Below are 25,058 nucleotides of genomic sequence, written 5' to 3'. Positions count from 1 at the left end.
GCATCATCCTGATACCACAACCTGGCAGAGACACAACAAAAAAAGAAAACTTCAGGCCAATATCCCTGATGAACATAGATGAGAAAATCCTCAATAAAATACTGGCAAACTGAATCTAGCAGCACATCAAAAAGCTTATCCACCATGATCAAGTCAGCTTCATCCTTGGGATGCAAGGCTGGTTCAACATACACAAATCAATCAACGTAATCCATCACATAAACAGAACCAATGACAAAAACCACATGATTATCTCAATAGATGCAGAAAAGGCCTTCAACAAAATTCAACAGCCTTTCATGCTAAAAACTCTCAATAAACTAGGTATTGATGGAACGTATCTCAAAATAATAAGAGCTATTTATGATAAATTCCCAGCCAATATCACACTGAATAGACAAAAACTGGAAGCATTCCCTTTGAAAACCAGCACTAGAAAAGCATGCCCTCTCTCACCACTCCTATTCAAGATAGTATTGGAAGTTCTGGCCAGGGCAATCAGGCAAGAAAAAAAAATAAAGTGTACTGAAATAGGAAGAGAGGAAGTCAAATTGTCTCTGTTTCCAGATGACATGGTTGTATATATAGAAGACCCCATCGTCTCAGCCCAAAATCTCCTTAAGCTGATAAGCAACTTCAGCAAAGTCTCAGGATACAAAACAAATGTGCAAAAATCACAAGTATTCCTCTACACCAATAACAGACAAACAGAGAGCCAAATCATGATTGAACTTCCATTCACAATTGCTACAAAGAGAACAAAATACCTAGGAATAAAACTTACAAGGGGTGTGAAGGACCTCTTCAAGGAGAACTACAAGCCACTGCTCAAGGAAATAAGAGAAGACACAAACAAATGGGAAAACATTCCATGCTCATGGATAGGAAGAATCAATATCTTGAAAATAGCCATACTGCCCAAGGTAATTTGTAGATTAAATGCTATTTCCATCAAGCTATCACTGACTTCCTTCACAGAACTGGAAAAAACTACTTTAAATTTCATATGGAACCAAAAAAGAGCCCACATAGCCAAGACAATCCTTACCAAATAGAACAAAGCTGGAGGAATTACACTGCCTGACTTCAAACTATACTATAAGGCTACAGTAACCAAAACAGCATGGTACTGGTGCCAAAACAAATATGTAGACCAATGGAACAGAACTGAGCCCTCAGAAATAACACCACACATCTACAACCATCTGATCTTTGACAAACCTGACAAAAACAAGCAATGAGGAAAGGATTCGCTATTTAGTAAATGATGTTGGGAAAACTGGCTAGCCCTATGAAGAAAACTGAAACTGGATCCCTTCCTTACACCTTATACAAAAATTAACTCAAGGTGGATTAAAAACTTGAACGTAAGACCTAAAGCCATAAAAACCCTAGAAGAAAACCTAGGCTATTTACCATTCAGGACATAGGCATGGGCAAAGACTTCATGACTAAAACACCAAAAGCAACGACAACAAAAGCCAAAATTGATAAATGGGATCTAATGAAACTGAAGAGCTTGTGAACAGCAAAAGAAACATCATCAGAGTGAACAGGCAACCTACAGAATGGGAGAACATTTGTGCAATCTGTCCATCTGACAAAGGGCTAATATGTAGAATCTAAACAAATTTACAAGAAAAAATCAAACAACCCCATCAAAAAGTTGGCAAAGGATATGAACAGACGCTTCTTAATAGAAGACATTTATGCAGCCAACAAACATATGAAAAAATTCTCATCATCACTGGTAATTAGAGAAATGCAAATGAAAACCACAATGAGATACCATCTCATGCCAGTTAGAATGGTGATTATTAAAAAGTCAGAAAACAACAGATGCTGGAGAGGATGTGGAGAAATAGGAACACTTTTATACTGTTGGTGGGAGTGTAAATTAGTTCAACCATTGTGGAAGACAGTGTGGCAATTCCTCAACCATCTATAACTAGAAATACCATTTGACCCAGCAATCCCATTACTGGTTATATACCCAAAGGATTATAAATCATTTTACTGTAAAGACACATGCACATGTATGTTTATTATGGTACTGTTCACAATAGCAAAGACTTGGAACCAACTCAAATGCCCACCAATAATAGACTGGATAAAGAAAATGTGGCACATATACACCATAGAATACTATGCAGCCATAAAAAAGGATGAGTTCATGTCCTTTGCAGGGACATGGATGAAGCTGGAAACCATCATTCTCAGCAACCTAACACAAGAACAGAAAACCAAATATCACATGTTCTCACTCATAAGTGGGAGTTGAACAATGAGAACACATGGACACGGTGGGGGAACATCACACACGGTGGGGAACATCACACACTGGAGCCTGTCAGGGGGTGGGGGGCTAGAGGAGGGATAGCATTAGGAGAAATACCTAATGTAGATGATGGGTTGATAGGTACAGCAAACCACCATGGCGCATGTATACCTATGTAACAAACCTGCACGTTCTGCACATGTACCCCAGAACTTAAAGTAGAATAATAATAATAATAATAATAGAAGTGTCCCTGGTATTTAGGAAGCACTTATGGAAATTGACTATTACTGATGTATTGATGAACACGTTAATAATATTTACCTTGTATTTCAGCTGTGAACCAGGATACAAACTATTTTCCAATTTAGTAATTACACATTAACTCTGAAATATCCTGACTACAGATGAAGCCCTGAATTTTCACCAAGAAAATCTCCTGGGCTGGTGTTTTGAGAGCCCCCAGCAAAACTGGAATTTTATTACTAAAGCAGCTGCCAGTGGCTCCCTAGTGGGAAAGGAAGGGGAGCTGAGCGTGGATATCTCCAGTGTGCCTTTCAAGCGAAATTTTTTTTCCTGAAGGACTGTCTAGTCCCTAGTCATCTAACTTGAGACCAGGGGTCCCTTCCATGGGAAACCCATTTATGCTGGCAAATGCCCTTGTGGTCATTGTGTGACCTGTGTCTAGTTTATGCCTGCCTGGCATTGCTGTGGCACTGGGAGCCCAGCCTTGTGTTCTCCTTGGTGTTCAGAAAAAAAAAAAACCTGACCTTGGGCAGCCCTTGGTTGTTCAGATGGAACGTACAAATTCAGTACACCTCCGTAACAGAAAAAAATTCAAAGATTCATGCAAGTCAAGAATGAAGAGTCAAGCAAAGAGAGAGTGACAACTAGCAGTACAGTGGTCCCCCCCCTTATTTCTGGGGAATACATTCCCAGACCTTTAGTGGATGCCTGAAACCATGGATGGTACCAAATTCTACATGTATATATGGCTTATATATATATATAAAAAATATACATATGGGTGTGTATATATAGGTGTGTATATATGTATATATGCACACACATATATACAACCATATATATGTATGCACTATAACTGTATGCATATGTATATAGGTGTGTATAGACATATATATGTATAGACATATATGTATATACGTGTGTATAGACATATATATGTATATAGGTGTGTATAGACATATATATGTATACTCTACAGCTGTAAGCATATGTATACATCTATATATACACATATATACACCGTGTCTGTGTGTATATTTATATGGTGTACATATGTGTGTATATACATATATATATACACACTATGTTTTTTTCTATACATAAATGCCTATGATGAAGTTTAATATATCAAGTAGGCACAGTAAGAGATTAGCAACAATAACTACTAATAAAACAGAACAATTTTTACCATACACTGTAATAAAAGTTAAGTTAAATGCTTCTCTCTCTCAAAATATCTTGTAATATACCACAGGTAACTGAAACTGCAGAAAGCAAGACCTTGGGGAAGGACGACTGCTGTATGTATAAGGGACTAGGGTGTGGGCCACGCTAAATTCTCCAGTAAATGCCTTCAGGACGTGGTGGGAATGCAGGGAACCCAGTCTACTGGCCGAGAGAGGTGCCTCTTAGTGTTTAATCTCTGGCTACCGGCTTGAGCCATTTGGCTGTGACATAGAGCTGGAAACTGCCAAAGACACAGCTGAGCCCTGCTTTTGGTACGAGAGAGTTAAACCAGTTTTCAAAATGAAGGCAACAGAAAATTATAAAAATTCACTAAAACTGGTCAACAAGCTTTGTACCTCTCAGACCACCATTTGTTTCTCATTAACTAGAGCATTCTCAATGGATAGACAGCACTTTCCGATTCAGCATCAAAAAGAGAAAGGAGCTGTGGTCACCAAATAAATATTTCCTATATAACAGGCCAACCCAAAAATGTTGTAAACGGAATTTAGAGTCTCAAAGCAGCTGCACTTCACATGGAAATAGAACAATTGAGATGCCAGCACACAGAGAAACAAATAAACAAAAAGTATCCAACATTTAGGTCTAATTCCCCAATCTTATAGGAAAGTCCAGCTTTGCTAGTCCTGTGTTAATGTCGGCTGTGAACCGTGAGATGGGCGCGAGCTAGATGCACTCATCACCCCGTGGCACTCCCCGGCTCATGCGGTACCCTCAGCGTCTGCTGAGTTAAAGAAAGGGTGGGTAAAGGATGAGCCATGAAGAAAGCCCTTCAGAGCCGGGCGCCGTGGCTCATGCCTATAATCCTAGCACTTGGGAGCTGAGGCAGGTGGATCACCTGAGGTCATGAGTTCGATACCTTTCTACAGCAAAACTCTGATCACGTCAGCCAAAATTCTTCTCTGACTCTCAGTGCCTACACAGTGCCGTCTAGCTCCCAGACTCCTGGGTTTCATGATGGGGCCCACTCCTGCTCATCCACCTTCACCCCAAGTACTCTAAGGAAAGCTGTAGCTCTGGCTGAACAGAGAGGCTGAACATGGTGGAGTGGTTCTGAGCCTGGACTCATCGCTAGACAGCTTGTTCAAGCTTGACCAGCCTGGCCAACATGGTGAAACCTCGTCTCTACTAAAAATACAAAAAAGTAGCTCAGTGTGGTGGCAGGTACCCATAATCCCAGCTACTGAGGAGGCTGAGGCAGGAGAATCACTTGAACCCAGGAGGCAGAGGTTGCAGTGAGCCAAGATCGTGCCATTGCACTCCAGCCTGGGCAATGAGAGCGAAACTCCATCTCAGAAAGAAAGAAAGAAAGAAAGAAAGAAAGAAAGAAAGAAAGAAAGAAAGAAAGAAAGAAAGAAAGAAAGAAAGAAAGAAAGAAAGAAAGAAAGAAAGAAAGAAAGAAAGAAAGAAAGAAAGAAAGAAAGAAAGAAAGAAAGAAAGAAAGAAAGAAAGAAAGAAAAGAAAGAAAGAAAGAAAGAAAAAGAAAGAAAGAAAGAAAGAAAGAAAGAAAGAAAGAAAGAAAGAAAGAAAGAAAGAAAGAAAGAAAGAAAGAAAGGAAGGAAGGAAGGAAGGAAGGAAGGAAGGAAGGAAGGAAGGAAGGAAGGAAGGAAGGAAGGAAGGAAGGAAGGAAGGAAGGAAGGAAGGAAGGGAAAAGAAAGCTTCTGAAAATCCTCAAATATTGAGGGCACAAGTTTGGTTGCATTCATACTCCCAACATCACCCTAATTCTGACCTTGGGGCCCATGAAGTCCTGTGCCTGAGTGAGGAGTTGGTGCTGCCATCACCTCACCCCAGGGAGCTCCTCACCCCAGGGAGCTCCTCACCCCAGGGAGCTCACACACATTCATCCCTGAATGTACCTCAGACCTGGGCCACAGCGGGACTAGCTCTCACATTAGACCTTCCACACTCGTCTTTAAATCCCCCTACCAAATTCACATACTTTTCATCCTGATACTTATCTACAAATTTCCAAACCTTCCAAGGAGGTGACAGTGGAGTGGGCTTATTAGGGTCTTCTTAGTTTGAGCAGGTGGAGCACAAGCTATTCTGTCTAGGGCTGCGAGGTGGCCTCGGAGAGAAAGAAAGTACATCCACACTGAGGCAGGGAACCAGGGCGAAACGCAGAGCTCCTCCGGGTCCAGGTCCCAGGAGTGGGCGCAGAGCGCAGCTGGGCAACAGCACCTCCCCCAGACCCCGGTCAGCCCAGGTTGCAGAGGATAGCATGGATGTCTTCTTCCCCAAGTTTCATTCAACATTTTGAAGGCAACAAATACCCAGCTAGACAGCACTGAGTATACAATAGAGGCTGACCAAACCTGTGATGAATTGAACCACATGAGTACTTAGTTCTGAAGGAAGCCAAAATTTGTCAACTTAAACAAAAACCGGACCCTCTTGGGTAGAAAACACTGATTTACTTGAAACTATATCATTTCTCCTCTATTCTGATCACATGTCATGGGTTCCTGAGTGTGAGGGTTAGTTCTTGTCAGGAATCAAAACTGAGACATTTGCAGTGAATACAGCAGCAGAGTGCAGAGTTAGTGAGTAGGTTTGGACTTGACCTCAGGTGCTTTTCAATGAGAGAAAGGCCAAGAAGTCAGTGTTGACAGGGAGGGCAAATTCCGCGGAGAAGAATGCCTTGACTGATTAGTGATGTGTGTCCCGGCTCAGGGAAAGAGGAGTGGAGCCCCAGGACCGTATCTGCCATCTCTGTGGTGGAAGGAGCGGAGGCCTGAAGTTCTCCCCCTAGGCCTATAACTAGCTCTGTGACTTCCCCTGGTTATTTCAGCTTTCTGGGTCTCGGTTTCCCTAATTATATATGATTGACAAGGCAAAATAGCCTTGCTTTCTACCATCTCTAGGAAGAGAAGGGACTCTGAAGCCCTTTTCTTTTTAAATGAGCTCTCTAAAAATTGTTCTTGTGTTTGCTCACAATATCATAATGTGCTAGATGTAACTAACAATTGTAGGAAATGCATTATCAATTTCCAGATGTGGCGGATGCTGTTATTTTGTTCTTCCCAGTCTGCTGTCTTCCTTTCTCCACTCTGCTCTCCTGCAGTGGTTGATCTACATCAGTCTCGTCCATCAGCTTCCTTGCCACCTGGCTTCCAGATGGATTTGACCAATAGGGACACTGGCAGGAAATAGGAGGAGGAGGGGAGAAGGGAAGGCCGGGAGGGGTGTGGGGCTGAGGAAGCCCAGGCTCCCTCCCTGCAGGGCTGCCTCAGGCTGGTGCGGTCCCTTGAGTGAGATCATCATTTCTCTAAAACTGGACTTCTCAGTAAGACTTTCCTAGATTCTGCCAACCACTACTTCCTCTGGCCCTTTGGGCTCCGTGGTATTCCTATGGTACCTGTCCACACCTGCACACATAGCTTCTGAAAACCTGCAGGTCACATTTGGCAGACTTCCAAATGAGCTGCCTAGGGAAGGTCTTATGGATCACTGCTTACATCCTGTCCTTGCATAGAGTCTTATCGTGAGTCCCTCAAATTGTATCATGAGACATACTGATGAATATGCAGCCAACTAACGTTGAAAAGGACATATATTTGTTCCTGAATGATAAAGTTTTGCTGACTTTCTTGCTCGTGAAGCATTTTAGCCTATATGTTGTCATCTGCAGCCAATGATTGTAACCTATGCATCCTACCCTCCAATGGACAACCCCGATAAGAGGAATCCCTCTCCCCTCTCCTCAACTTTCTCATAAAAACATTCCAACTTGTAACAGATCTGGGGACATACCCCTTTGTTGGTGTGCCTTCCTAGGTCGATTGTCACATTTGGTTTCCAATAAACCTTGATCAAATGGTTTCTGCCTCAATAGCCTTTATTTTGGTTGGCTCTCCTTTATTAAATCTCCTTGAATTTCCCCAATGTGAATGGGACATCTGTTTACTGTTGGGCTGCTCATCTCCCATCACAGCACCTTATGTAGTTGGTAAATGATAAACGTTTGCTTAATTTATGCATACAAGATCCACATCTGTTTCGGTGGTTTTACTGTCTTTGTGGAAGTGGGACTAAGGTTGTGGAAAGCAAGGATAGAGAAGAGTCGTGGAGCAGAAACCAAGGTTTCCAAGTGAGAGCAAACATTCCAGGAGCAAACAGAAGGATGGGCACTCCCAGACCAGCTTGACTCTTCCGGTGTCTCTCTCGCTCTCCAACCCTCTCCTGTTGAAATCTTGGTGGGCATTACTACATGGATGGATGGAGATAGATAGATAGATAGATAGATAGATAGATGACAGGTAGATAGATAAAATAGGTGATAGATTAGATAGATAAAGATAGATAGATAGATGATAGATAATATAGATGATAGATTAGATAGATAAAATAAAGACAAGTCAGACAGACAGATAGATGATAGAGTAGATAGATGATTGATTGATAGATAGATGACAGACAAGATAGATAGATGATAGATAGATAGATGACAGACAAGATAGATAGATGATAGATAGATAGATGACAGACGAGATAGATAGATGATAGATTAGATAGATAGATAGATAGATAGATAGATAGATAGATAGACAGACAGATAGACATAAAGATTAGATATATATAGAGAGAGAATCTCTACCCCTATCTCCTCCTATTGGGACACCCTAGGGTCCCATCTGGAGTGTCCCCGTGGTCACCTTCTTGCAGCATCATTCCATTTTTTGCCCCAACTGCAAGTCTTCTTTGCAACAGAAAGAAATATAATAGCCTTGAGTCACCAGACTTTTATATTCCAGGTTCTACTTTACAATGGCATATAAGGTACCTTGGCTACTGGGTCTCAAATTTCTAAATGGAAAAATTATAAAAAACGAAAAACACGACCACAGAACTGGAAACAAACTAACAGAAGTCTGCTGTCAGACACTGGAGGCGTTTTTGCATGTCAGCGGGACTTCCTGGAGTAAACGACCCCGGCCTCCTCCATTCGGTTCTCCGAACAGACGTAAGCAGGGCCAGCAGGCTGAACGAAGGAGCACACATAGAAGAAATGCAGTCAGGGAGGCGAGCAGCAGGGCCTCCATGCAGTTGGTCACGGATCCATCCTTCCAACGAAAAGTCACGAATGGAGCACCTGCTCTGGGCCAGGCTGGATTAGATGCTTAGATGTCAGGGACAGGACAGTGAATGAAGTAACAGCCTGACCTCAGTCTTCATGATCTTTACAATTTAGTGGGCAGTAAAAATTGGTCTGGCAAAGTTTCAAAAATGATCAAAGTAAAATAAAAGATAAAAATAAAAGTGTTTCTATTAATTTTTATGTTTTCTAAAAGTTGCCAGCAATGTTCCGTCACTGGAGGTAGGTACACTTCATTCCGGGAAAAATCACACATTTGAGTCACACAAATACATGGTAAGATCCAAGACACTGTTTGGGAGGGAGATGAAGCCTGATTGGGCCACCTGTGGTGGGAGGAGCTTGTTCTTCCTTGTCCTCTCCATGCCTGGAGCTTGAAGGTGGCTGACTGGTGGGGTGAGTGGATTGGGATTGGATTCACCCTGTGGGTAGGATTCCCTCTGTTAGGTATCCAAGGCATAGCAACATAATGGAAAGCGGGCTAGTCCTGCTGAGTACAGAGGTGAGGAAGTGAGCATTCCTTTATCATTGCTTTGAAAATTGCACCTGAGGCAGGGCATGGTGGTTCACGCCTGTAATCCCAGAACTTTGGAAGGCAGGTGGATCATGAGGTCAGGAGATCGAGACCATCCTGGCTAACACAGTGAAACCCTGTCTCTACTAAAAATACAAAAAAAAAATAGCTGGGCATGGTGGCACACACCTGTAGTCCCAGCTACTCTGGAGGCTGAGGCAGGAGAATGGCATGAAGCCCGGGAGGCGCAGCTTGCAGTGAGCTGAGATTGTACCACTGCACTCCAGTCTGGATGACAGAGAGAGACTGTCTCAAAAAAAAAAAAAAAAGAAAAGAAAAGAAAGAAAAGAAGAAGGAAAAAAAAGAAAATTGTACCTTAGGTTTTTAAGTCCCAGTCATTTTTGGTGCTCCTGCCATGCTCGCCTCCCTTTTCCCAGCTACAAGGTGTCTGAGGCCTCTGCAGGAACCGAGCATTTGAGGGTCCTCTTTGTTGTCTTCAGGGCCTGCTTGCCGTTCTACTCATGTTCGTTCACTTTCACCACCTGACCCCTGGCACACTGGCTGTGTGTTTTCTGTCTGCTCCCACCTGGACACAGTCTCCATGAAGGCAGGGGCCCTGTGTATTTCTGGGCCACAGTATCTCAAAATGTGTCTGGCATATATTTTTGAGTCAGTTGACACTTGCTCGGTGAATTAGAGGAGTAACGTGTCACCAACTCTGTATTCACTGCCGGAGCCTCTATGGTCTCCTGAAGGAAGGCAGGCACCCCACCCTCCTGCTCCCACAACAATGGGGTAGGGAGTAAGAATGGGGGTGGAGCAAGCCAGGAGCCTCATGGGCTCACCACAGTCATCTTCATTCTGCCCCATCCTGGAGAGGTGGGAAGGAGGGGTCTGCAGGGTCCCCTCCCCGGAAGCCCAGCCTGGCGTCCACTGCGCAGTCTTCGGGGAAACGTCTCCTTGTCCGCTGCTCTTCGCAAGTCTTGCCTCAACCCCACCACAACCCCAAAAGCACTCACGTACCCCCACTTCTGCCCTTACACATTCTCCTCAGCATGTTTAGGCTTTTGAAAGAAAAGTCCAAGGAGAAAGTGGCATTCAGGTACCATCTGTTTTCACCCCAAAGCACCACATCTTCTTAAACAAGGGGTTGGAAGGCCCGGCTGCTATTCTGGAGTGGGGAAGGGAAAAATCCAGGCAAGGGAAAGTTCCAGAGGACAAGCTGGTGAACGCTGCCAAGTGCTGCTGAAAGACCGAGGCAGAACAGACTGCCTAGCAGCCACCAGATTCAGCCTCCGTGTGTGACTGGGGACCTGGGAGAGTGAGGGTGTGAGGAGGTGGCCCTGGAAACCATGGTACAGTGGAGTGATAAATGAATGGAATGTGGAGGAGACTCAGAGCTAAAACAAAGGTGGTGATTCCAGAAACTCAGCTCGAAGTGGAGGACAGCGTGATGGGAGCTGAAGGCGCAGGAGTGATGGGGAGACTCGAGCACGACTGAATGTTGGAGAGAATCTTTAAAGAGGGAGACGCTGAAGTCACAGGGGCTCAAAGTGTCTGAGTCTCCCATGGGGGCCAGGCACTCATCTTGGCCTGAGGGGACAGCTTTCTGCAAGAAGGTGCAGGGATGAGCACAGATGCAGGTCCCGCCGAGGGGAGCTACAATTTGGTGGCTCCAATTTGCTTTGCAAAGTGAGGTCATCTCCTGGAATTCAGAAGACAAGTAAGGGGTGGAGGAGAGGGAGACAGAGTAGAGTTGGAGGACGCGGGAACAGAGAGACAAACCCTGTGGAAACGACAGGGAGCTGGGGAATCAGAGAAGGGATGGCAGGAGTTTAAGGCATTCACAACATATGAGGTGTTCCAGCAACATGGGACGATTCTATCCATGGAATCATTTTGTCACTGTGCCCAATCGACTAGGAACTCTTTCCATGCCCAGAGAGGCAAACCCATTCTAGCCCCACCCCTCACATTCTCAAATCCCCTACCCTCTCGAACCGACCAAGATATGTGGCTTGAATAGGTCAAAGGAGGAAAAATAAGTCAAAGCTCATCTGATAAAAGCTGGAAATTATCAACTATTATTAACAAAATGGTTATATTGGAGATGCACGATCCCTTGTGAAGAGCATGTCACTTCCCGAGACCGCCCCACAGGCCAGGGACTGACCAAACAGGAAGTTGGCAACCCAGGATCCAACCACAAAACACAGAGTTCAGGTGTTTGGCACTGGGAGGTGATGGTGAAAATAAAGATAATTTAAGTAAGAGAAGAGGGAACAGACATCTGTTAGGGAGTTTGTGCTCATTTTTAAATTAGGACATAACTTAAACTTTTTTCAAACCTCAAGAAAACGCTAATCTGTGGGTACAAAAACGTTTTTCTTTTTTTTTGAGATGGAGTCTCACTCTGTCTCCCAGGCTGGGGTGCATTGGCGCGATCTTGGCTCACTGCAACCTCCGCCTCCCGGGTTCAAGTGATTCTCCTGCCTCAGTCACCCAAGTAGCTGGGATAACAGGCATGTGCCACCACGCCCAGTGAATTTTTTTGTATTTTTAGTAGAGACGGGGTTTCACTGTGTTAGCCGGGATGGTCTCGATCTCCTGACCTCGCGATCCACCCACCTCGGCCTCCCAAAGTTCTGGGATTACAGGCGTGAGCCACCGTGCCCGGCCAGGTACAAAAACTGCTTTCTAAAGGACCACACAGTAAATATTTTAGACCTTGTGAACCTCATGTGGCCCTATTGAACACTATTTAGCTGCTTTGCTTACAATCCTTTAAATAGGTTAAAAAAAAAAAAAAAGAAAGAAAGAAAATTCTGAGCTCCCAGGCCATAGAAACAAGCCAGGGGCCTCAAGTTGCAAGTTTAGACATTTCCAGTTATATTTAGTTTTTCAGGGACAGACATCTCACCGTTTCCCGATGAGGCTTACTTGACAGTTGGATCCTTTTAAAATTCTTTGTCATATTGGGCCAAGTTTTGTTCTCCTGATTCCCACTTGTATCTACTTCTGACCTCAAGAGTTGGCAAACTGTCCTCTTCCTCACGGGCTTTTTAAATAGATGAGCTTTTCCCTCTTCAGGTAAACATGCCGATCAAGTTCATCCTAACTTGATATGAAATGGCTTTCAAACTTCTTACTAACTTGAGTATCTCCTTCTTGGCATCTCCCTGCAAATAGCCTTTCTAAAATGTGGCTTACAGAATTTACACAGTTCTCGAGATGTGGTCAATTTGGGCAGAATATTGATAATCAATCTTACCACCTATGCTTGGATGCATTGTTTTTGTTTTTGTTTTGGCAGCTCTTGTCATCTGGGAATTATGGTAATTTTCATGTAAAATTGCAAACATTTATATCTAATAAAAGTTCAAATTTCTGTAATCAAATACAGCCTAAAGATTTCAGGCCGAGCTCAAAAATCATTGCATGATTGCATGCCAGTGAATTCTTTGTATTTCTGTGCAGTGAGCATAAACTTCTCTGAGGGGTGGCAAATCACAGAGGGGCAGTCACTTGTGTCTCTATGCTGAGCCCTAATGCCCACCTCTTCCAGTGGGGCCCCATAACCAATAAAGGCTTGTTAGACAGACCAAATGGCTCTTTTCTCGTGCATTCCAAATTGTTTAGACCCAAGAAAACATTTGCAGGAAATGAGCAATCTGCTGGTGGATGCTGATATGGTTTGGCTCTGTGTCCCTACCCAAATCTCATCTTGTAGCTCCCATAATTCCCACGTGTTGTGGGAGGGACCCTGCGGGAGATTATTGAATCATGGGGCAAGTCTCTCCTGTGCTGTTCTCATGATAGCGAATGAGTCTCGCGAGATCTGATGGTTTTAAAAATGGGAGTTTTCCCCCACAACCTCTCTTCTCATCTGCAGTCATGTGAGATGTGCCTTTCACCTTCTACCGTGATTGTGAGGCCTCCCCAGCCACATGGAACTGTAAGTCCAATACACCTTTTGTAATTTACCCAGTCTCAGGTATATCTTTATCAGCAGTATGAAAACTGACTAATACAGATGCTGACACAGAAATTTGGAGGGAGATGAGATAAAGGAAGCAAGCTATGTGCCTACTAGGAAATTCAGTTATATTTAAAGATCTTATCTTTGGCTTGGCATTGCAAGCATATTTGAATGTGGATTAGTGTGAAAAATAGGGCATCTCCTTCTTGAAGTCCCTTTTTAGTATAAGAGACCGCAAAGCTGCTTAAAGATTCCTACCCTATTTTCCAAACTGAAACATGGGTAACACATGATCTGTCTCCCTAAGGAATTCTAGTACTTTTCCAGGAGGTCAGAATGCTTGTATTTTCTTTACGGTTGTTGACTGTAGAAAGGAGCTTGTAGAATACGAGGAAAATATCAGACATCATGGATCTGTCACAAAGAGCCTGCAAAGTTCCTTCCTTGTACATTTTACCTTCAAACCTAGCAGACACATCAGGTTTCACCTCAATTCAGTGCTGGCACTGATAATCAACTCCAGAAGCGGGGACTGTATTCTGCAGTTGAATGGGTTGCATAGGGGTGCAGCCCAAAGACCCCAGAAAAGCGATTTCCTCCAGCCCATTTCCACCATTGCTGCTCTTCCGCTGACAGCTTTGTGAAAGAAGATAAGCTCACCATGGCACTGTGCCGCCTTAGGGACAGGGACCAGTCATGCTCATGGAAAAGACAGCATGTTTTAAAAATAATCAGAATGAGGGCTGGGCGTGGTGGCTCACGCCTGTAATCCCAGCACTTTGGGAGGCTGAAGTGGGCAGATCACCTGAGGTCGGGAGTTCAAGACCGGCCTGACCAACATGGAGAAACCCCATCCCTACTAAAAATATAAAATTGGCCGGGTGTGGTGGCGCGTGCCTGCACTCCAGAGGCTGAGGCAGGAGAGTCACTTGAACCCAGGAGGCAGAGGTTGTGGTGAGCCAAGATTGCGCCACTGCACTCCAGCCTGGGCAACAAGAGTGAAACTCTGTCTCAAAATAATAATAATAATCATCATCATCATCAGAATGAAATGTCTTTAAATAAACCCTATTGTGCTACAGTCAAGAGAGGCAAGGTGCTTCTATTTCAATGAGCAGATGTTGAGCTAAGAAGGAAAGACAAAGAGAATTCTTAAAAACAAGACTTTTAAACCATTTAGGACCTAAAATCTTTACCCATCTGGAACATATTGGATATGCCTCCATGGTGGCAACAAATATATTTTCCCTGTGGCTGTGGAAAGATCATCGCTTTAGGTGGAAAGCATTTGGTGTGCAGCGGTCAATGGTGTGGCCAGTTCTAGTACTGATACTGATGGTATCTCATTCTCCTCATTGTTTCAGAGCCCCGCAGCACCCACAAAAAGAATGCACACCTTCCACTGTTTCTAGAGTATGCATAGTACGTATCCCTGGATGCTTCTAAAAGATGTTAATATACAACACTTTTGCCCAAAAAGTCCCACACACATTTATCTGGTGAACAAGTACACATTTAGCAATTTTAATCAATATTCTTGCAGACAAGTGTGGATATGTATACGCATATATACATATATATATCAAAATTGAGAATTTACAAATAAGATTTGATACATTTAGTCTAACAGTGGGTGAGTCCATAGAGTAAATCTCAAGTAGGATATATTTATTGTCTTTGGCAGTGTTTTTAGTAATTCGGTTCTACTGCATACAAAGGGACGTGAAGCTTAAATTCAGCTAGTTTTGGAGAAATCCAAAATGAGAAAAACTGAAAGCATGTAGCATTCCATGAAGCAAGAACAGCATGCATATGCTGTTCCTGGAAATACTGAAGTATCCCAATTTCATGCCTAAAAAGTCTGGAAATCATACTGAATCAGCTGCTGGTTTCTGATGTCTCTGTGATGTGCTATTACAAACAAAAAAAAGTGGAGAAGCAAAGTTAACAGCAAAACTGAATCCTGTTCATTGTCCAGGCCAAGAAGTGGGACTGAGGTCCAGACTGAGATGACCAGAATGGCCAGTGTCCATCTGTGGCCTTCCTGGCACCTGGGGCAGCAGGACTGAGCACGCTGGCTGTCTGCTCACAGCCCCTAGTGCGACTTAGTTGGTGAGGCTGGGCAGGGCAAGCTTGCAGCATGATGGTCCTGTGATTACCACTTTCCAGGGATGGAGACCCCACACTCGTACCAGCCCACGTAATAGTAGGGGGTTCCAAAGCCAATGTTCCCAAAGCTGACGGGCTCCTGACGATACTGGCGATAGTAGCCTGGAAGGGCAACAGGAGAGGGGAAAAGAATCAGAGGCCCCTAAACCAACAGGTAAAACCCATCTTTACAGCCTCCTTCAGACAGAAGGCCTCTGGTAAGTTGTTCTTGTGACAAAATGCTACTTCCAAATAAACTGAACCATTTTTGTGTGGAGTTGTCATAGCCCTGGGGAAGGGCCAGGACCTCAGGCCCAGCCCCAACCCCAGCCTGGGGTGGGGTCTTCCCCACCTGTCTCTTATGCCTTTTGGGAAGGCCCAGCTGTAACTCGAAGGCCATGATGGAGCTGGGGACCAGCTCAGGCCTCCTCCATAGGAGCCCAGTGACTGAGTGTAAAGTATTTCTTTATTCCAAGCAGATCTGTAGAGATCGTCCTGTTTCCACACGTGTGTGACACAGCTAGGATGGCATGATCTCTATCTCCCCACAGAAGAGGATAATTTTAGCCAGTTGCTAGTCAGCACTCACTACTGGGCAGGCCCTGACCTGGATGGACAACATTGAGCCAGATGCCTGCCCCGTCCTCACAGAGCTCAGGGTCCCCAACTTACCTCTTTCCTCCAAGGCTTAATTCCTAGACTCTGGGGTAGATTTTTAGACCTTTCAAGGAAATCTCTCAAAGAAATCCTGTAGCATTTCTGACCATTTCTCCCTTGAAGTAGGAGGATGCTCCAACCTTCTCAAAACGTTTTTGGAAACTCAGTAACTGCTCTCATACTCTTGGCCCTGTTTACTTTCGCCAAATAAATAACTGCCTGCCCTTCCACCAGTGAGTGTGCTGAGTACCCAGCAGCTCTGTTCAGGGCCAGTCCCATGACCACAGTCACAGGGACACCATGAAATATGGATAATGCAGGCACTAGTAACTCTGGGGGACTGTAAGACTCAGAAAAATATGAAGAAAGGTGATATAATCTGTAGATTTGTTGTAATCGTTAATTTTATGTGTCGACTGGACTAGGCTACATATCTGATCCAACATTAAATGTTTTTGTAAACTATTTCTTAGATGAGATTAACATTTATTATTTCATTTCTTTTTCTTTATTTTGGAGACAGGGTCTTGCTCTGTTGCCCAGGCTGTTGTCCTCTTGCAGTCTGGTCACAAAACCAAGACAGGCTTGTAGGACAGACCAAATGACTCTTTGACCCAAAGGCAGCCTAGACCTCTAGATCACTAGTTCACCTCTAGGTCACTGCAGCCTAGACCTCTCCAGCTCAAGCAGTCCTCCCATCTCAGCCTCCTGGGTAGCTGGGACTACAGGCATGCACCACCACATCTGGATAATTTTTTTATTTTTTGTAGAGATGGGGTCTCACTATGTTGCCTAGGCTGGTCTCAAACTCCTGGGCTCAAGCAGTCCTCCTACCTCAGCCTCCCAAGGTGCTGGGATTACAGCTGTGAGCCACAGTGCCTGGCCAAGATTAACATTTAAATCACCAGACTGAGTAAAGCAGGTGACCCTCCATAATGTGGGTGGGCTTTGTCCAATCAGTCAAAGGCCTGAATAGAAAAAGACTGAGGTTCCCCTAACCAGAGGTAATTCTGCCTGCAAGCGGCCTTTGGATTTGAACTGCAACATCAGCTCTCCTCTGGATCTCCAACCTGACAACCTACCCTGCAGATTTTGCACTTGCCAGTTTGAGATGGTTCTTTAAAATAAATCTATAGATAGATAGATGGATGGATGGATGGATAGATAGATAGATAGATAGATAGATAGATAGATAGATAGATAGACAGACAGACAGATAGAATAGACGGATGGATGGATGGATGGATGGATGGATGGATGGATGGATGGATAGATAGATAGATAGATAGATAGATAGATAGATAGATAGATGTGAATTGATAGATGATAGATAGATAGATAGATAGATAGATAGATAGATAGATAGATAGATAGACAGACAGACAGACAGACGGACAGATGGACAGATGGATGGATAGACAAATGGGTGGATACCTAGATAGATAGATAGATAGATAGATAGATAGATAGATATGAATTGATAGATAATGGAAAGATAGATAGATAGATAGACAGACAGACAGATGGATGGATAGACAAATGGGTGGATACCTAGATAAATAGACAGACAGACAGACAGATAGATAGATAGACAGATAGATAGATGATAGATAGATAGATGGATGGATAGACAAATAGGTGGATACCTAGATAGATAGATAGATAGATAGATAGATAGATAGATAGACAGACAGATAGAATAGATGGATGGATAGATAGATAGATAGATAGATAGATAGATAGATAGATAGATAGATAGATAGATAGATGTGAATTGATAGATAATGGATAGATAGATAGATAGATAGATAGATAGATAGATAGATAGATAGACAGACAGACAGATGGACAGATGGATGGATAGACAAATGGGTGGATACATAGATAGAGAGATAGATAGATAGATAGATAGATAGATAGATAGATAGATAGATGGATAGATAGATGTGAATTGATAGATAATGGATAGATAGATAGACAGACAGATGGATGGATAGACAAATGGGTGGATACCTAGATAAATAAATAGATAGATAGATAGATAGATAGATAGATAGATAGATAGATAGATAGATAGATGGACGGATGGACAGACAGATAGATAGATAGATAGATAGATAGATAGATAGATAGATAGATAGATAGATAGATAGATGTAGATGGATGGATGGATAGATAAATGGATAGATGGATAGATAGATGGATAGATAGATGCTGGATAGGGAGCTAGACAAACAGATGAACAGATGGATAGACAGGCAGTTCTAAATATAAGGATAGATAGTATGGATAGATAGATGAATAGATGGATGGATAGATATATACATAAGTAGATGGGTAGATAGATGAATAATAGATAAATGGATGGATGGATGGATGATAGATAGATAATAGATGGATGCATAGATGGATAGATGGACGGATGGATAGATGGGTAGATGGATAGAGAGATGGATGGATACATACACACATATGTAGATGGATAGATAGATAGATATAGATAGATGATACAGAGAGAGATGGATAGATAGATAAATAGATAGATAGATAGATCCTATTGATTGTTTCTTTGGATGAGAGAACCTTGACTAATATGCTTATTTTACTGTTTTCTGTATTTTACTGTATTTTAATTTTTTGAAAATGGGTAACTCATGTACCTACTTACAGTATTTTTTCCAATCTAAAAATTTAGCAAATCAGAACATCTCATGTCTTGAAAATGCCTGATCACTCAGAGCTGAGTGCATAATGAAAAGGCTAGACTGCATTCAGTTGTTCTGTTTATTCATTTGGAGGCCAAGAGAGTTAATAACATTAAATTGTTAACTTTTGAGATTAGTGTATTTGTCTTCACCTTATAATGCCACAATCAAATAGCTTATACGTTACCTCCTGAAACATATCACGGGGGGTCTGCATGTGTGTTTATCTTTGCCTTCTCTGTACCTTTGTTTACGCCATTCCCCCCCTCCTTGAGGCTCACCCCCTCACCCATACATAATGGAAGTTATTTTGTTGATTCTTTATTTTTATTTTTATGACCTTAAGTGCTCCCAACATCCATCTTCAAATGACAAGGCAAAGGCAGACCTACTGTGGATTTTCCCTCTCTATTAATCCTTCTCTCCCACCTCCCAGGGTAATATATCAGGCATTTGTTTGTATTACCTTGAATGGTAGGGAGGGCTTCTACATAGGACTGAGGCCCTGTTCTTCCATCAAGGTGTGAATCCACAAATTGGCAATGGTCTTCACCTCTTCCCCAGCTGTCTCCAATGCTGTAGAATGTATCTGCATGAAGGAATTGATTGAGTCAATGACTAGATACAGAATGTCACAACTGGTTTAAGAGTTTTCACAAGCTTTGGAGAACTTTTGAATTGAGCATATTACTTAAACTGTGTGTGCTATACTTTTCATGTCTGTAAATGGTGATAACGGCACCAATCTCATAAAGGTTGTAAGAATTCAGCAAGATCAAAATATGCGAAATCCTTAATGAATGTCCAGTAAGTGGGAACTACAGCATTAAAACTATAGGCAGTTTCGAGTAGACCTTTCTATTCCTTAGTACTAAAAGCAAGGAATGATGAAAACTATGGTAGTTGGAGAATACATCATGAAATTATGAAAGGCGGGAAGGTCTATACAAACAGAAGAATCTATTTATCTAGGAGGGGGCGGGCCTGTAGAATGAGACGCTGTCCATGGTTCTGAGTCTTGGCTGCACAGTAGGACAAACTTGCTTCTCCCAATCCTGGGATATGACACATGGTTATGCAGCCTCTCCCAGGAATTCTGAAGCAGGGGAGGAAAAGGACAGTGATGGAAGAGAAAGAAAAGAGCAGAGAGAGAGAGACAGACTGTGCTTGTTGGGAGAAGCATATACACAGAAATTGCTAGGGTTGGGGTCGAAGGGGGGGACTTTGTTTTGACAGTTTTTAAATGATAACTGCTGACAAGAAAAAAAACACTCAAAATATATTTTTGACCAATGACAAAATGTAGACCAGCTGAGGTAAAGTTTTAACAATGTATACACTGAAAAATTTTAAGTTGTGCAAGTTTTAAAATAAAAAACAAGTTTGCTGTGTAGGTGGGTGAGTGAAAAGCCAGCTGAATAGAAATCGCATTTGGAAGTATTAGTAGCTCAAGGCACTCAGGTTATTCTTTGTTTTAATCTCCTACCATGATAAAAACAATGTGATTTTTATTAGGACACAGAACAGATATTACTGCCAATATATGTTCCACCATTTACATTTTTTCTCTGTAAAATTGTGGCTGTGGCAGGGGCTGGAGAGGAAACTTTGCCTCAATTACTCCAGCTCGGGCTCGTACTCATTATTATTCTATTAGTGGCAAAAAAAAAAAAACAAAAAAAAAAAAAAACCAAGAACAACCTAGATTTCTAACAGAATTTTGGAATCTCATAGCCAGTCATTCCTAAGACATAGTGAATTTTTCATTTGTTCATTTTTTATTTCTTTTTAGTAGAGAGGGGTTTCACCATGTTGGCCAGGCTGGTCTTGAATTCCTGATCTCAAGTAATCCACCCACCTTAGCCTCCCAAAGTGCTGGGATTACAGGTGTGAGCCACTGAGCCCAGCCAACATGTTAAATCTTTTAAAATATTTTGGGGTTGCCAGTGTAAAAACTAGTATCCTCAAAGTAGAATCTGTAAAATTGGTTTGCATTAGAGGCAGAGTGAGCCATAATCGTAGTTCCAGCCCTCATAAACATTCCGATGCACCTGTGATGCCAAGTTAGTACTTGATAAAATCAAAATGTTACATACCTTTCATAGCCAACCATGCACAAAGACTTACCTTTCAGGTTGTCACTGAGGAAGATTTTATACCTCAGTGAATTACAAAGAACAACTCCCACGAACTTTCGATACCACGTCCGCTTCACATATTGCCGTCCATGGCAGTCCGTGTAGCCGGGATCATGTTTGAAAGCGAATGGGATCCAGATAGGCTCACCGCCTTGACAACACAAAACACACCTGCTAAGCGTAAGCACTCCACGGTGTGTCTGCTCTCACAAAGTGCCAGGAAACTGGACTTCCTTCCTGGGCCTTCCGTTCCTTGCAGGGCTTTGTTTTTTGTTTGTTTGTTGTTGTTTTTGTTGTTTGTTTTTGATGGAGTCTCACTCTGTCACTCACATTGGAGTGCAGTGGCACGATCTCGGCTCACTGCAACCTCCGCCTCCTGGGTTCAAGGGATTATCCTGCCTCAGCCTCCTGAGTAGCTGGGATTACAGGTACATGCCAGCACGCCCTGCTAATTTTTGTATTTTTAGTTTCATCATATTGGTCAAGCTGGTCTTGAACTCCTGACCTCGTGATCCGCCCACCTTGGCCTCCCAAAGTGCTGGGATTACAGGTGTGAACCACCACACCCGGCCTTGCAGGGCTTTTTTGAGCAAAATTTTCCCACCCTCCTTCTCTTTCTCTGTCTTTTTCAGTACTAAAGTACATTTGGGGCATTATTTTCACCTGAACGTATTTAAAGTATTCACATTTCAATAAGGGATTCTCAGAGTTAAGAAGTCTTTAAACGGCAAGGAAAATAAACTGTAATGGCAGATTTGGTCTTTAGGGGCATGCCGTCCTGTCCCCAGGTCCCTCTGCATGGACTCCACTTCTTGCCACTCAGAAGACCTGTTTTGCACTTAAGCAACAAAGCTTTCTCAATTTCCTTGAAAAACAAAGTAAAACTTGTTGTTTGACTTGTTGCACTTTGCTACCTTTTCAGTGATTTAAAATATTCAAATGAGTCATGAAAATAAAGCATCTGTTTCATAGGACTGGCTACTCCATGATGTTTTTTCATACGTGTTGATTGCTATGGCTCTATTTTAAAATTCCCAGGTCATTCTTTCCCATAGAGTAAAGAAGATCAGGATGAAGAGTGAAAGGAAAGCATAGAAGTTAACAGAAAATTGTGAAAATGGTCCAGACTTTCTAATTGTGCCTAACCACAACAATCTCATATTCAATATTCAACTTGATTACCAGAATGTCCAGATTATCAAGAAGACAGACTTACCTGGGGGCCTCACAACAAGCAGAGGATTATCTGTAGAACGAAAAAAAAATAATGGACTTGGTGCCATATCTCGCAATCATGTAGTTTTTTAAATGGTTAGTGTAACTGAAAGAGCTAACCAAATTAGAATAAAGAAAAAGATAAGATTTGATAGATGCCAACATTTCCCTTGGTTTTATTTTCTAAACATTTCCTTTGGAGAAATACTGTTTTCTAGTTAGAGCATGTTGCTATTTACCTAGAAGCTGTGGATCCCTGAAAATAATAAGGTTTTGATATTATGTATTACAAAATAATTCAGTACTTATTTTAAAAAATTGTCTACCTTTAGAAAATAGTGTGGTGGTTTCTTAAAAAGGTGAGCATACACCTACTATACAATCCATCCATTCCACTCAGTCATTTATCTAAGAGAAATGGAAACATGTGCATCCAAACACTTCCACATAAATGTTTATAGTAACTTTGTTTGTAATCGTCAAAAAGTAGAAACAACACAAGTGTTTATCAACAGGTGATCTGACTAGGTAAACAAACTGTAGCACAGCCATACAAGGAAATACTGCTCACTAGTAAAAGAGAGTGAACTACTGATACACACAATGGTTTGGATGAATCTCAAAACGATGATGCTAGGTGAAAGAAGCCAGTCAAAGGAGTTCATACTGTATGAGTCTACTGATACCCAAATCTAGAAAGTGCAAACTAATCTATAGCGACAAGAAGCAGATGAATGGTTGCCTATAAACTGGAGAGAGAAGGGGCCTGGGAAAGCTGCATTGCACAGTAGCAGGAGGAAACTGTCAGGAGATGGATATGGTATCTTGACAGTGACAATTGCTTCATGGGTATATAAGCACAACTCAAAATATACTAAGATGTACACTTCAAGTATGTTCAGGTTACTGTATGGCATTTATACCTCAACAAATGTAAAACCTGTCTCTACCTTAGCCCAAGTAACACCATTTAAGAAAATATGACCCTAGCTTTTTAAGGAATTCTGCTTCAGAAAAAGTTGGGTTTTTTTGTTTTTGTTTTTGTTTTTTGAGATGGAGTTTCGCTCTTGTTGCCCAGGGTAGAGTGCAATGGCATGATCTCAGCTTACCACAACCTCCACCTCCTGAGTTCAAGCGACTCTCCTGCCTCAGCCTCATGAGTAGCTGGGATTACAGGCATGCGCCATCACTACTGGCTAATTTTTTTTTTTTTTTTTTTTTTTTTTTTTTTAGATGGAGTCTCACTCTGTCGCCCAGGCTGGAGTGCAGTGGCGCAATCTTGGCTCACTGTAAGCTCCGTCTCCCGGCTTCACGCCATTCTCCTGCCTCAGCTTCCCGAGTAGCTGGGACTACAGGCACCCGCCACTATGCCTGGCTAATTTTTTGTATTTTAGTATTTTAGTTTCACTGTGTTAACCAGGATGATCTCGATCTCCTGACCTCGTGATCCGCCCGCCTCGATCTCCCAAAGTTTTGGGATTACAGGCGTGAGTCACCGTGCCTGGCCAAAAAAGTTTATTTTTATAAAATGTCATGAACTAGGTAAATCTGGACGATTCTTTTTTTTTTTTATTTTTGAAAAATTATCATACAGTAAATTGCTCTTTTACAGTATATCTCCTATGAATGTTCACACCTGCATAGGTTCATGGAATCCTACCAAAATCGGCATGCAAAAGATTTACATCACCCCCAAATCTCCCTAGCCTGCACTTTGTACAGACCATTTGTTCTGATGCCCTCTGCTAGCCACAAAATAGAGGGACACACCATAGCCATAAGTGTCCAATGCTTGCTTTGCTCCCCTGCTCTGAAATGAAGTTCAACAGTCTGCCAAAAAAACATCCCAAATACCCCAGGGCAGGTGGAGGGAAACAAACAAAATGACACCAGCACAGAAAACAAGACCTGACCTCATGGCACAGCCTGTGTCACACACTACGTTTACTTTCTGTATTAATTTTCAGATTGTTATGTTTGGCAAACGCCATAATTCACTGACTTTATCGTTTTCCTGCTGTTCCTGTTGCTTGCCTAACCATTTTCAGCAGAGTAGCACAAAATGAAGGAGAAACTTGAATAAACTGATGGAATAAAGGAAGATGACCAGAGCAAGTAACTGTCCAATTTTCATGTGTGTGCGGCTCCTCTGGGAGCTCATTGAAAGCGTTTCCTAGAGAGATTCTTATTCAGATGGTAGGGTGGGGCCTTGAATTTTCCTCACCCACCCCTTGGAGGCCATAAAGAATGAATGAGGAGTTTTTCTTGGAGGAGAAGGTAGAAGACAGCTGTTTCATCAAAACTTTAGATTGCAGCTCCAGAAGTTACGTGTGTATCACTTTTACTCTCAGAAAGATTTCAGGTCGGAGTTTCTTGACAGCTTTTTGGATTTGAAATTTTTTAAACATTTTTTTCATGTTGATTCTGATAGTTGCCAAGGTCCACCTTGTTTTTAGAAAATGCAGTCATAATCACAGACACATCCCTTACTTTAGCAAATTAACCACAGATAATGGTTTTCTCTTGCTCTTTCCTAATTACTAACAGACACATATTTCTTAAATAAAGAGATGAAGACAAGTTTGAGGTCCTTTGCCTACATTTCTGGTATAAAGCATATTCTTACAAAAGATTTTATGTTTTCATTTATTTTGACTCAGTAGATTTTTAAATCATGACACTTAAAAATATCTTCCAATGACCCATTTTCTGGGATCAGGCTGCACGTAGAAGGTCATCTAGCCAAATGGAAGCTGGGTGTAGGGCTGGCTCAGCTGGGTTGCTCTGAACTCAGCCTGGCTTCCTGCTTGGAAAAGTCTCTAGGCCAAGAAC

General features: G+C 42.4%; 1 protein-coding gene across 1 annotated transcript in view; it reads right to left on the bottom strand.

The window, feature by feature from the left end:
* Positions 1-14,858: 14,858 nt before the first annotated feature.
* Positions 14,859-25,058, bottom strand: part of FNDC1 (fibronectin type III domain containing 1) — a 75,063-nt gene continuing 64,863 nt past the window's right edge. The window contains 4 exon segments of the mRNA XM_050789213.1: positions 14,859-15,634; positions 19,340-19,462; positions 21,001-21,162; positions 22,228-22,257. Of these exon segments, the coding sequence (XP_050645170.1) occupies positions 15,519-15,634; positions 19,340-19,462; positions 21,001-21,162; positions 22,228-22,257 (431 nt within the window). The 3' untranslated portion in view covers positions 14,859-15,518.

The sequence above is a fragment of the Macaca thibetana genome, chromosome 4, assembly GCF_024542745.1.
Source record: "Macaca thibetana thibetana isolate TM-01 chromosome 4, ASM2454274v1, whole genome shotgun sequence".
Taxonomy (NCBI): Eukaryota; Metazoa; Chordata; class Mammalia; order Primates; family Cercopithecidae; genus Macaca; species Macaca thibetana.
This window is presented reverse-complemented; position numbering and strand designations above follow the sequence as displayed.